Here is a 15,367-nt window from a genome sequence, read left to right as displayed (position 1 = left end):
AAAACGGTCTATGATAATTAACATATTTGTTACCTGTTAATAGATTTACACAACCTACATTGTCAAACAAGAACTAACCATAAATGCTTTAACTTTTAATGAACAAATTTTAGTGTGTAGATTTTGGTATGCATTCAACTAGTTAGTTGAAACAAAGTTAAAGCAACAAAAAAAAGTTAAAGCATTCGAATATCTAAAACATGTTAAGTAAATTATTAGTTGTATATTGGTAAAAAAGTATTTATTCTGATATAAACAGGGCGTTTCAAAAAAATGTGCCATCCCTCGAAATATTTTTCTAAAAAAAAACATGTACGTCACTGAATTTTTCTTCTCTTGTTGGTGAAATAGTGTAGGCCGTTTAATGTCAATTAAAAGTCGACTCTAGATATTTTGTCGATTTCGGCCTCCATCATGAGATAAAAGCAATGTTGTTAATTTGCTTAAAATAATAAATAAATAATTGCAACCTTTAAAAAAATTTATATCATTAATTTGCAAAAGTTTTCAATAAATACTCACTGATGTCTCATCAAAAAAATATGAAAAAAAGTTCCTATAAACATGGGCACGGAAATGCATAGTTTTAAAATTACAGAATGTTAAAACTTTTTAAAATTATAATTTGCAATTATATCTTAAATTCCAATATTTTTTAATTTGAATTTTCTGTTAAGTTGGACTAATAGTAATAATAACTAATAGTAATAATATTGAATAATAAATTATATAAAATAAATAATTTATTAATTTTATTAATTGTGGTTAATAAAATTGCGATAATCCCATCAAGGAGATCGAAATCGATAAAATTACAAGATCCTATTTTTAATTGACATTAAACGGCCTATACAATAATTTTGCTATCAAAGGAAAAAAAGTCAGTGGCGCACGTTTTTTTTTCAAAAAATTTTCCAGTGATGGAACCCATACGTCGATGAATCGTCCCTGATGAATCTTACGTCAGGAATCTCCCCAAGAGATATAGCACATGCTTTTTGAAACACCTTGTATATCATCAATTTCAGTACTTGCATGGTTATTTTATTACTAATAATAATTTAACTCGCATGTTTTAGATGACGATATTAAAAATAAATTAACAAAACACATATCTGAAAAGACAAAAATAGTAAATGTAAATTAGTAGAAAAGAATTATATACCTTTGTGTGCTAGTGGAGATTCATCTATTTGCCAATAACAGTCCAGAGAAGGAACAAAAGTACCAAAACAAACAATTAGTTAATTAATAAATACAAAATAATTGTTAAAACATGTATAAACATCACGCTAAAATAAAGAAATCAATAGAGTTTTATGATGAGGATATATACAATGAGATGTTAATTTACAATGATATTCAAGGAGTTAAAGCTATACAGTTAATATATCTAAAAGCAGAAAAATGTTATCTGATAGTTTAAATGTTACTAGTCGAAAAAAAATCTTTGTTGAAACTTGGGTGAATTGTTTGTTATACCTCTATATCGAAAACGTTTATTTAGTGTACAAAAGTAAATTTAATTCTATTTAAACTGTTTATAGAAAGTAAATTTGCGCTGTGTTAAAAAAAGTTATGTACCATTAGATTTTTCTAAATCGGCATTTAACATACAGTTAATGTACCGGGTATCCCACTAAGAATAGCTCTCGGCTGTATCTCGGAAAGTATTAGTCGTAGAGCTTGCGGAAAAAAACATTTATAACTAAAGAGGCTATGAGAAAATGCTGGAAATTATTTTCAAGCTTATAGAGCGGCCGCTAGAGGGCCGCAACTGCTATTTAAAATAAGAAAAAGGAGTTTTTACACAATTTTGCCTAGGTAATGGATACTATAAATAATAGATTCATAATCTTCAGTAAATTCTGCATATTTTTTGTTAGAACCATTTTCCCCTATCTGCCAAAATGAAGTGGTGGGGAAAGGTTAGATCTGTTTTTATTTAAATGTTAATAACTCCGGACTGGTTGATCGGAATCCAACAAGCGAGGGCTCGTTTAAAAGAGCGTTTCTTACTCTATATTGTCCCATATAAACAATAGTAATAAGCTTTTGAACGTAGACGTTAGGGGGCGTTGTCTTACAATTTCACAAACATTGCGCGTTTTTTCAAAAAAAATAAATGCAATAGTATATGTAATTTTAGCTGATAGTAAAGAGTAGTAAAAGATTAAAAAGTCAGCGAAAACCGCATCTTGATATCTTCTTGCAAATCGAAGATATTAGCAAAATTATAATAAATACCTAAAAATAAGCCCTTAATTACCTTATTTTTACAACACGGTGTCAGTAGCCTTCTTAATTATGCCCATTCTAACAAAAAAATAAGATAGAAACAGTTAGTTTATTTTAAAATCGACGAAATACCAGAATGCCAGAATACCATAATACCAGGGATATTAATATCTAATAATTAAGATATTAATAACAGTGAACAAGAAACGATGATTCAGTGAAGTCATGGTAGGCTTTGGAAACATGTTGCTTTTGACGTAATAGTATAAACGTCAAATTGGTATTAGATCAACATTTTGATAGTCTTATCAGCGTTTTTTTATCTTTTAATTGCTTTTTTCAAAATGCCTTCAAAAGATAAAAAAAGCAATCACTGTTGCATTTAATTTTTTTGAAAAAACGCGCAATGGTTAATTTAACAACAACCAGTAAGACAACGTTCTCTAGCGTCTACGTTCAAAAGCTTATTATTATTGTTTATATGGTACAATATAGAGTAAGAAATGCTCTTTTAAACGAGCGCTCGCTTGTTGGATTCCGATCACCCAGTCCAGAGTTATTAATATTTAAATAAAAACAGATCTAACCTTCCCCCACCACTTTATTTTGGTAGATAGGGGAAAATGGCTTTAACAAAAAATATTCAAAATTTACTGAAGATTATGAAGCTATTACTTATAGTACACCTTATTGAAACAAAATTGTGTAAAAACTTCATTTTCTTATTTTTTGTTGCAGTTGCGCCCCCTAGCGGTCGTTCTAAAAACTTGAAAATAATTTCCAGCAATTTCCCATAGCCTCTTTAGTTATAAATATTTTTTTCCGCAGCCCCTACGGCTAATACTTTCCGAGATACAGCCGAGAGCTATTCCTAGTGGGACACCCTGTACAGGCTGGTCCAATAATTTGATAGCCTTAAAATGAACAACCCCTTCTTGAATCATATCAGAATAGATAAAAAAAGCTTATATGGGTATGTTTAATAATATTTAAAGCCCGGTTGTAGGTACATACTCGGTTCAGGGTGATTCAGACTTATTTTAATACATTGTTCAATGACTTCGTATCGTTGAAATTAGTTCAAAAATTAGGTATTTGACTATTGAAATTGTGCCAGCAATTTCTGATGCTGAAACTGGACTTTTAATTATAAAAAGCTTATCTTATACTACAAGAAAAATATACCTTATAATATAAAATTGCCGAGTTAAGCGTTTATCACAGTTCACATGAGCTCTAGTTTAAGCTACGTTCGTACAATCGGGCCTAAATAGCATATAAACAGTTACTCACTTTTTTGCCAAAATCTATTCAAATAAGCATTTTTTCAGATAAAAAAATAAAATTGGTCTATTGGGATTTGAATAGCACATTAATGAATTAACTTGATAAGTGTGCACAATAAATACTTATAAAAGCCATGTGTATGTATTAGGGTGCATCAAAAAAAACATATATTTTTTTCTTTTTATTTACCGTGAAAATATCGTTCAGGATGATTCAAAAAAAATCTGGTAAAGTTTGAGCTTTTAATATTAATATTAAGAGGTTGTATTTTGGTGAGCATTAAGAGGTAACATTAAGAGCCTCATCGTGATTTTCTATTTCCCATTTAAATAACACGGGGAAACAATTTATTTTTCTTTGGAATTTTATTGCGTTCTGACAAATCAGCGTTTTGTAAAAATCAATACATATTCTTGTAGGAAATTGAACGGTCTTCAAAAAAGGTCTGATATAAATTTTCATTTAATCGACTCGTTTGAAAGTTATTGAAGGTTAAAATTCAACTTCAAATCGTATATGATACCTTCCACAATTTTTTAGGTTTTCTCACGAAAATGGCTCACGAATGGCATAAAATATGATATTTTGTGTTTGAGTCATTATTTCGTGATAAATTATGATAGTTTATGTTTATGAGCCAATATTTCGTGATGAAATATAAAACATTGTGAAAGTTATCATATACGATTTGAAGTTGAATTTTAACCTTCAATAACTTTCAAACGCGTCGATTAAATAAAAATTCATATCGTCGGTGAAATGTGATAAATTGCTAAACTCCATTATTCCTAATTTTACAGGAGAGCAAAAAAACGGTACAAAAAAATATGTACACATGTAGGAAGTATTTTCATGCATTAATATGATAAAGAAATAAGAATTTTATTTGCTGGGGAACAATAAAAGTCAATATTTCGTGTTACATCATTTTTTTCAGACACAATAGGGATATAGCAGATATTAGTCTTGCAGAAATAAGAAATAAAAATATACTTCTGGAGATAGCAACCTTTATTGTTTGAAATTTTGAAAATGGAATTGAATATTACCCAAACAGATTTAGAAATAAAATTAAATTTAAAAGATATGATATTCATAACCATATATGTTATTTATAATATCGTCGATCTAGAAGCAAAACATACAAGTCTAAAAACGAATAAATTTTTAATGCATTGTTAAAGATCTGAAATAACAGCATTTTGGACTTAATGAATATGAAAATAATTTACAAATTAAACTTAAATCTTAGAAGATATGGTAGAATCCTTCCATGCTTATCCAATTTTTATACGATAGTAGACCGAGCTTGGAAAACAGTGCGTGATTTTATTAAATTTTGATTACTTTTCTATTTATTTTTTTAATTTTAATAAAAATCATTTTTTTATTAAAACCATTTGCGTGGAAAAACATTGAAAAAAATAAAACTGATTAGGTATTATGGAAATTCTTGTATAGTACAAGTAAGTAATGTTATTTAAACTATTTATAGCACGCCGATGAATTGTTCATATATGTATACAGAATTTCGTTTTTCCCCTTACCCTTTCTTTACAGATACCCAGTATTTACAGAACGGATCGACGCAGGGTCGGACTGGCCAATTATATATCTAACTATTAGGGGGGCCCCAGCCTTCACGGACCCTCTTTATAGTTCATTATTTATTCTTAACAATATTTCCTTTTGCATTGCATTATGGCATTTGCATTGCATTGGTTTACCTTGCATTATGATAGTTCCCTGATTTCTATACAGGGTGAGTCTTAAATAAGTGCAAATATTTTCAGGGCTGGTAAATCTCGATAAAAGAAACATAATATTTTCTCTTAACGTTTTTTTCAAATAAATCCAAAAAAAACGAGTTATTTTACTTTTAAAATTTCCAATTTTTTGCTATAATTTTGAGAATCATTGAATTTTCTTTCTTGTAAATTTAATCTACTACCTATGTTGCCATATTACAAAGTATGTTTTTAAACTAAAAATTAAAAAAATTCCAATTTTTTTTTTAAAATTCCTAATTTTCAAAAAAAAATTTCGCGCAAAAACCTCATAATCGTGTTTCTTGGGTCAAAATATACTACCCCTAAAAATATTTGCACTTTTTAAGACTCACCCTGTAAATAATAAGGAAAAATTGACCAAAACGTAAGGCGAAAAAATACGCAAAAAAAATCCACACGGGCCCCTCTTTACCTAGTGCGACCCTGGATCGACGTACTGTACTAAAGAAACATACGAGTAAGGATCCGTGTGTTTGCTTTAGCGTGATCGTAACGGAAATTACGGAGATAGCAGCATTTCGGTGGCTATTTCAGATCACTTGGAGTTAGCAGGTATTATTGAGTTAAAATAGCAAATTTTCTTAAATGGGAAAAAATGTATTTGCTTTCTCTACTTATAGAGTATTTATTTCTCTTTCTAATGGTATAAAAAACTTATTAACGTAAAAAATGGAGTTAGCAGGTTATCACGTTTCACTGACGATATCAGACCTTTTTTTAAGACCGTTCAATTTCTTACAAAAATATGTGTTGATTTTTACAAATCGCTGATTTGTCAGAACGCAATAAAATTCCAAAATAAAAAAAATTGTTTCCCCATGTTATTTAAATGGGAAATAGAAAATCACGATGAGACACCTCTTAATATTAATATTCAAAGCTCAAACTTTACCAGAATTTTATCATCCTGAACATGGTAACTAAAAAGAAAAACAAACATTTTTTTGGCGCACCCTAGTATGTATGAGTAAGTTAGTAAAGAAGGGAAAGTTAGTAATGTTAACATAAAAAAGATATACAAAATTTTGGCAAATAAATGTTACAATTAAGGACTAATATAAAACATGTAATACAAAATAAATAATCATGCTTCATGCAAAAAAATAACTACACATGCAACTACTAAAATATCTACGGAATGAAAAAATCTAATTACCTTGGATAAAAATATCAGTTTGTAGAAAATGAAGAAATTAATAGATAAAGAGTCAACCCCGTTTGGCTTATTAGCAGAATGAAGAATAGTAAACCGCCAGTATTATTTTTTTTATACATTAATAATTGGTTATCTGAATATCCTGAATGAAAGATTGCACTCTTTATACTTTCATTGGGGGTATGGTATATTTTATGAGAAATAAAAAAAAACGTTTTTATAAATATGTAAAAACAGATGAGATTTGTTGTTTAGTATAGAACATGCATATGATAAAGTAGCGTTTTTTATCTTGCTGTAAGAGTAAATTGCACTAAAAAGCATCTCTCTTGAATAAAATTGAAACTTTTGTACCTAATAGTAAAAACACTTTTAATATGGGTTCATATGCATCTGCCTCTTCAATCACATTAAATATGATTTGTCATTTCTGTAATAAATCAAAAAAATTACATAAAAATGAGATGAGGGACTTATGATGAATGCATATAAGTTCACTTTTAGTTTTTTGTTTAAAATGTCAAAATTAGGCGGCCCTACAAAAATACTATGAATTTAATACCATATGATCAAACAGTCTTTGATTTTAATAGCTATTTTTATTCAGAGTTATCCGAACTATATTCTGCAGATAAAAATAAGTAAAAAAGTTTGTATAAATGTATGTCCTAAAATGCTTAGTTTCAAAGATACAGGGTGTAGAAGATTCGTTTTTATTTCAATTTTTTTTCGACTGTTACTTGTAGGGGGTGCCATCTACACATTTTTTAACTGGTTTGAAAAGTAATAAATTTTCGTCCGTACCTGTATAAAACCACTGAGTAAAAAATATACATTTACGACGTTTTTAACATAGAAAAGGTCTCTTGATAAAAATCGCTACGAGTAATGGTTCTCGAGATATTTGGAATCGAAATTATCCATACCTGTCGTCATTGACAAAAATTAAACATGTTGACTAAATAGTTATTAGACTGAAATCATAAACTTGAAATGTTTTTGTGCCAAACGTTCAAAAGAAAATGTTTTATCATCATTATTTAAAAGAAAAATTTATGATTAATTTAAAAAAATAAAAAGTTCCCAAATTTATCATTTCACTCAAATAACTATCTACTCGACATGTCTATTTTTTGTCAATAATGAAATATTTTTTGTCAATATTAACTATATATTTCCATTCTAAATATCTTGAGAACGGTTGCTCGTAGCGATTTTTACCAAGAGACATTTTTTACGTAAAAAATCACGGGAATGTATATTTTTTCACCCAGTAGTATTATACAGGTACGGACAAAAAGTTATTATTCTTCAAAACAGTTAAAACACATGTATGTGGCGCCTCCTATAAATAGAAGACATATTGACATCAAAATCAAATTTCTCATGCCATAAAACTTCCAGACACCAATTTTCATTTAAATATTGACGTAACTTCAGAAATTATTTGGAAAAAATCGAAATAAAATAAATAACCTCTACTAAGATAAAACCTCTGAAACTAAGCATTTTAGGACATACATTTATACAGACTTTTTGATTTATTCGTATCTAGAGAATATGTTTCCGGAATTCAGTTCGGACCACCCTGTATAATTAGAATTGTATATGTAATTGCCTGTAGAAATAAGGGCTATACCATAGTAACGCCAACCTCGCTAACACCCCAATGTTTTTAAAGCAAAATTACAAAGTAAGATTTAGTATGTCCAACGAAAGTACAGTTACAGTTATTGTCTGTCATTTTAATTGACAGGCAAATTGTACTTCAATTCCTGTCATTTTTTGGATGTCGTCTGTCTAAATCTTTCCTGGCTTGTGGGACAAACTTTAGTTAAGTAGAAGCTAATAAATATTCACAGCAGTTAAAAAAACACATTAAATCATTGTTAAACATTTTCAAAAGTCATAGTATTTTTATATGACCGCTTCCGAAGTTAAATTTTGAGTAAATTAAAAATGAATTATAACATTTTAAACAGAAAATTAAAGTATTTAATTACAAATTACTCTCTACTTATTATAGTAACTTTTAATTTTCATTTCAAAAAATACATGTTTTTTCTAAGAAACTAAACATTATGAAATGTCACAGTATATGCCACGTAGATAAATAAAAAATCGTCTATAATACCATTTTAATGTGCATATATCTTTAATTTAGGATAAACAAACATTTTGTTTGCTGCAAACCTGATTTTACAACTAATTGTTTTTGCTAATTACCTTTTCCGTATAAAATTGGAATGTGATCGGTAGCCAATCTAGTTTTGGTTTTAATACCAACCAAAAGAGGCGAACCACGTCTGGTGCCAACACATTCGCCAGGGAAGAATTTGGATTTAAAGCAGAGAGCAAATGCACCTTCCTAAAAACAAAATAGATACATTATTTTATACTTTCCAGTAATGTTACGGGAGTCAAAGTTGTTATTTACTTATAAAAGATATAAACAGGCAAATTCAATGACCACCATTAATGTTTTATCATTGCTTACAGTAGATTGTATGAGACGGGGGAAGTAAATCAATGCGACCTTACATCTTAAGTTATATAATTCATTATATAGACTCAGAGCTTTGGCAAAAGCTAGTATCTGAGACGGTTTTATAGAGGTTAGTTCTCCATCTCCGATAAGTCGACAAGTCGTATCAAAGTTTATGGTACGTTGTTGTTGTCTCGGCGCATTCAGTGGTGGTTCCCCATTTTCCCCACAGAATCTGTATTCACCGTTGTTTCTTAGATTCAATCTACTGAGGTCTTTCATTGATGAGACATTGTCATGTTAAAAACTCAGTGACAATCCGAATATTATTCTTACTTAAATCAAGGAAAATCTTTGATATTTGTCGGTCGTAAGTTCTGAGAAATTTCTTCGGTTTTAGACCATTGCATTGGAGGATTTCCATTCCAGGCTATGGAGGACGTCGTTCAGGTTCTTGAGTTCCCCCTTTAGTTGGTTTACATTTGGGAAGCAGAACCTGGTCCAGTTAGTTAGGTTAGGTCGTTTGCTTTTTTATTACATTCTATCCCCCGGTAGGCTGGCACTCAGAGTAAAAGGACTTTATTTTCTTTGCATAATTTGTTCAGCTTCTCTAGCGCATTTAAGGCTGCTTAACTATCGGATAAAGGTTGTCGTCCACTAGAGAGCGCCGCCGCCGGCCCGGGAAGAGAAGTTTTTCCGGCTGTGGAGGGACTGCGCATATACAGGGTGTCCCAGGCTGAGCGTGCATTAGAAGATTCTAGAGAACCACAATATCTAGATCGGAGATTTTTTGCACATGATTGTTATACACCGAGATCTATCGATTAAAAATATTTTCAATATGGCGGCACTTCCGGAAATACCGTAAATTGACAGCAACTTTCTTATTTTAAATAGGTACCCCCATTTTTTATTACATATTTAAATTCTCTGTAAAATTTTATGAATTTTGATATCTCTAACTCTCTATACCTAACATTAATCGTTTTTGAGAAAAAAAATATTTAAAATTTTTGGACGAAAGAAACTACCTGTCAAAAAAAATTGTATAGCATAAAAGTTAAATTTAGTGATTACCACAGCCACTGTGACATAAAGAGAAGACATGCGGCTATCTATTTTAAAAATTAAATTGTTCAAATGTCATATAATAATAGCGGTAGCTGTCATGGAGTTGAACAATTAAAAAATTATTAAAAATCATTTTTTTCAAATGGAAACCCACTTTTTTTATTTCACTAGTGCAAAGGTTTTCCAATTCGTTACATTTTGAGTATATATGTTCCTATACCTAAAATAAATCGTTTTAAAGTTATTTAAGATTTAGTTTGAAAACATATATTTTTCTTGATTTTATCTAGCTTCCTTTGACATTAAGTGTCAAACAGTCAGACAATTTATTTCCATCTGTTAGAAAACGTATTATTTGAATTTCCTACATTATAAATACTGCCTGCTTAAAAGTTTAAAAAGTTTATTTATAAAAAAATATATCTCATATTTTCGCTCTTTAGTGATATCTAATAGTGGATATTATTAATAATATACCGTATGATCGAAAAAAAAACAGCGCAAAGTTGGCTTGGAAATGATAATCAATAACATACTGCTTTTTGAACAAAGTGTCACAATATGACATGGCCAGATCTATTGTTTTACATCACTTGACGTTTAAAGTCATAGGCTACTGGTTAAAATTAAGAAAAATAGACGCTTTAAAACTAAATCTAAATAACTGAAAAACAATTTATTTTAGGTATAGGATCATGTATAGTCAAAAAGTAACAAATTGAAAAGCCTTTTCACTAGTGAAATAAAAAAGTGGGTTTCCATTTGAAAAAAATGATTTATGATAATTTTTTAATCGCTCAATTCCAAGACAGCTGCGGTCATTATTATATGACATTCACTAAATTTGACGTTTAGGCTATACACATATTTTTGACAGGCAGTTTTTTTCCTTCAAAAATTTTAAATAATTTTCTCTCAAAAACGGTTAATGTTAGGTATAGAGTATTTAATATAAAAATTTATAAAATTCGACAGAGAATTTAAATATGTAATAAAAAATGGGTGTACCCATTTAAAATAAAAAAGTTGCTGTCAACTTCCGGTATTTCCGGAAGTGCCGTCATATTGAAAATATTTTTAATCGATAGATCTCATTGTAGAACAATGATATGCAAAAAATCTCCCATCTAGATATTGTAGTTCTCTAGAAACTTCTAATGCACGCTCAGCCTGGGACACCCTGTATATGGACTGCGCCCACTATAGCGCGCTTCTGAAACGCTATTTAGTTAGTCGACGTGTTTTTTACTTACTGTAGTTTAGTTTTTAAAACAATGAATTCGATTCGGTGTTCGGATGAAAGCGTATTTTTTGTGCTGTTCTAATGAAGAAGAACAGGTAAAAAAAATTAAATAAAAAAAAGAAATAAAATTCTATAAATTTAATCTACTGTCGATATTATCAAATTTTTGAAGATATATTTAAGGACTTACCATTAAAATAAAAATGCGAAATATCTTGCTTTATATCATATATACACTTACGTGGATGCATAAACGCCATACAATTAGCATTAAAAACGATGTCTCCAACATCACGACATGCCATTTTCAAACCTTCTTTATTGCACTTATGAAACGTTCAATAAATTTGTCTTTTCCGTGGACCTTTTGGACCTTAAGCTTGATTTTCATGCATCTATTGTCCGACGATACGTTGATACGGTATTAATTTCATTGGTTGTATTATTATTGGTTAACCGTTTCTAACCACTCGAAGCCTTTAAATACAACCAATGAAATTAATATCGTATCAACGTATCGTCGGACAACGGATGCATGAAAATCAAGCTTTACACGTATTTCCAAAATAATCACAATTTTATACGATTCAGAAAGTAAAAAAATGTTGTGGTTGTCATAATCATATGTCATAATCTTATTTCCATTGTGTAACGACGTTTATTTTTTGCGTTTTTTATTTTTAAAATTGTACTAATTACTCTTTTATCGATCGCTGTTATATAGCCAAGGATGCAAGTGTGTTCAGTGAGAAGTTGATTTTAAGTTTGTGCAATTATATTTCTATTTTTTTTTCGTTGGACTTTTTACATATTCGTAAAAATGACTAGAAAGTGTTTGGTGTGTGAAAGTTCTAATATAAAAGTCCCCGAATTATCTTTTCATAGACAAGTAAAGTATTCAGTTGTTCTTTTATTTATATTAAACCGCCTTCATACTTTCTGGTTAGATTTCCTAAGAATATCGATATTAGTTCAAAGTGAAATAAAATTACACTAAATCACCACAATACACCAAAACACTTTTACTTTTACACTGGACGCGCGTTTCGATAACCATGTTAGCATCATCAGCAAATGATTATAAACTGTTGTATCTGTATATAACTTGTATGTATCAGTTTATAATCATCTGCTGATGATGCTAACATGGTTAGCGAAACGCGCGTCCAGTGTAAAAGTAAAAGTGTTTTGGTGTATTGTGGTGATTTAGTGTAATTTTATTTTGCTGTGTAACACCAAAGGTTCCAACCCTCAACTGTAATAAAGTTCAAAGTGGCTAAATGAATTTTTTATATAATTTAATTTTTTTGTGACAGTAAACATTCAATTTATTGTTCAAATATATGCATTTTACAAATTAAATTTTTAAAATTAATATTCAATTTTGACGCGGGTACGATAGGTCCTCGACAAGGATAGACAAAGTAGAAACACCGCATGTGCAACAAAGAAAGAAGATAAATGTAAGTCGTTGATATGTTTGTGACAGTTTCCATAGTGATTTACTTATCCACGTATATATGGATCTAGGGAAATACCATAGGAACAATCCAAGGTAATACAATCATCATACTGTAAGAAGATAAGATCGACACCATACGGCGTTAGAGATGGTTTGGAAATGAAAATCTCTGTCATTTTGTATGTAAAGTTCTATGGGGAATGTCATCGATTGTCATTTCCAAGCCAACTGGACGCCGTCTTTTTTAATGTATATATATTTGAGTTATTTGTATATATATTTGAGTTATTTTACTCACCAACTGTTGAACAACATTTTCGACCAATTCTCTGAACGAAAAGTTAGGATGCTGTTTGTAAAAATGATAAATTAGTTTTGCGATAATCTCCGTGTCGGTTTCACTTTCAAATTTATATCCCTTATGTTCAAGGAAAACTTTGACTTCTTTGTAGTTCGTCAGAATACCATTGTGCACCACTACAAAACTGTTGTGATCATCAGACCTGCAAATAAAACATGAAGAGGTTAGAGGTATATTAACCTTTTTGAAATATATAAATAATATTATTCTTAAATAAATACTTTCAAATACTCTTGATCCGCTAATAAATGACTGGGATTATTGGGATTATAATACTACTGAGAATTTATACATTTTGCTTAATTTCAATAGCTGTCCAATATCACACCCAAATCCTAAATCAATTTATTTTGTTGTTTACCTGTGAGGATGTGAGTTAACTTCACTAGGAATACCGTGAGTAGCCCAACGTGTATGGGCAATACCACAATGCGTCTCAGTAAGTTCATTTAAATATAGTGCTTCGCTAACTGTAAAAGAAAAGAAAAATACTTGAATTAGAATGATAGATGTGTAGTTGTGTATTTTCAGAAATGGCTTATATGATTAACACTATCAATTGTTTCGTCGACTAATCAATTAAAAAATTAATTAACAAAAAAATAGTCATACAAATATTTAATGTATTATTATGCCAAGTCTGATATAAGTGCATCATAAGTAATCTTCTTCGATAGCCACACACACATACAGTTTTTCTTTAAGGCAAAACTGCGCAGACACGGACAGGGGATTAAAGTCTCCATTTTTTTTTCGATTTATTAAAAATTTTGAGGGTAAAATTACTATAAGTGCGACATATTTCAATGCTAAAAAAGTGTCGACAGATTTACCAAGTACGTGCATAATGAGTTATAATGGAATATTTTTCCAAACAAAAAATGTACGCTATTGACTTTTTTCCCTTGTTGTATATCCCTCACGCAACTTTAATCATAATTAATAAAATTACAATAAAAATAAATTTAATAAATTATTTATTTAATATAATTTGTTTATTAAATCTTATTAAAATTTATAACACTGATGTTCAAATTCAAAAAATAATGGTATTTAAGATAATAACCAAAACCTCTATTTTTTAAAAGTTTTAACATCCTGAAACTTTAAAACTATGCATTTCCGCAATCATGTTTATGTCAAAAATTTCATTCGAATTGCTAAAAGCATTTGGAAGAAAATTATAATAAATAAAAAGAGAAGAACAAAACGAATTAGAATCTATGTTGATATAAAAAATAAATTCTAAAGTGAGGAATCTTCCGAGAGATGGTAGAGACCGGCTTGCACAGTTCTTCACAACGGTTTTTCGAATAGGATTTTGTGCCTGTGACTGATTTTGTGCGTTTTGTGTCCACAGTCTACTGGTAGCCTCAAAGTATTCATCATACACCTTGATACATATCTCAAGGCTTGGCGCAGTTCAAACATTGAGGAAAAACTGTAATGTGTCTTCTTTATTTTACCTAGTCATATCTTATTTTATTATACAATAATAATACTTACTCTCTTTAATAGCTTCTTCTAGAAGGGCGACTTTACCAGTTTTCTTGATAAGTGCGATTTCTTTATCGTTAGCTCCGTCGATTGCAACACCTAAAATTTAAATTAATCATATTTATAATTATTAAATGAATCACTGATGATACCAAAAAATGGCATAAAAAATTACTTCTAATTGAAGCTCAGGTAATTACCTACAAAAAAGGCCCTTATCATTTTTTACGTAGAATTAGTAGTTTTCGAGATATTCCGCCACAAAAATCGCTGAATTTACTGAATTTCCTCTCCAAGTCTTAACGCTCCGGAGATATATTTCATAAGAGTATCATTGATTGATAGGGCAAATTGTTTAATAACTCGGCTAAAATTTAATATTTTTTGATGATTCAAAGTTGATTTAAAAGGTAGAATCAACAGCTATCACATTTTGGAACGTGTTTTAATTTTGTCATATTTTATGATAATAAAAAACCGGGCAAACATTCCTTGTCCCAAAAATTTTCAGATTTTTACAAACTTATTCATATTTTCACTAATAATAGCTTATTTGTCAAGATTTCTTTGGGTGCCAGATATCAAAAACATTGTCAAACACAATTTTATAAGTCATGTTCCGCAGCCCCAATCTATGGGGGTCTACGCCCCTGTCTATCAAAGGGCGTAGGACGTCCCTTGGATGTTGATATTTCAGACCAAATGGTGAAGGTAGTCCATTATATCCGGGAAAATAGACAAGAACAATATACACTGAAAGAGCTGCAAGATGTTGCA

General features: G+C 29.9%; 1 protein-coding gene across 3 annotated transcripts in view; it reads right to left on the bottom strand.

Annotated features, from left to right (window-relative positions):
• Positions 1-15,367, bottom strand: part of LOC115886479 (glutamine--fructose-6-phosphate aminotransferase [isomerizing] 2-like) — a 48,823-nt gene that overhangs the window by 16,098 nt on the left and 17,358 nt on the right. For 2 of the 3 annotated variants that reach the window (XM_030905646.1, XM_030905647.1), the window contains exons 3-6: positions 14,600-14,689; positions 13,455-13,563; positions 13,031-13,235; positions 8,698-8,839 (exon numbers count right to left, since the gene is read on the bottom strand). In XM_030905646.1, the coding sequence (XP_030761506.1) occupies positions 8,698-8,839; positions 13,031-13,235; positions 13,455-13,563; positions 14,600-14,689 (546 nt within the window). Of the gene's footprint in view, positions 1-1,165; positions 1,190-8,697; positions 8,840-13,030; positions 13,236-13,454; positions 13,564-14,599; positions 14,690-15,367 lie in introns of all 3 variants that reach the window. The other variant, XM_030905645.1, reaches the window with a different exon arrangement.

This window comes from Sitophilus oryzae, unplaced genomic scaffold (genome assembly GCF_002938485.1).
Source record: "Sitophilus oryzae breed Bouriz unplaced genomic scaffold, Soryzae_2.0 scaffold_489_pilon_pilon, whole genome shotgun sequence".
Lineage (NCBI taxonomy): Eukaryota > Metazoa > Arthropoda > Insecta > Coleoptera > Curculionidae > Sitophilus > Sitophilus oryzae.
This window is presented reverse-complemented; position numbering and strand designations above follow the sequence as displayed.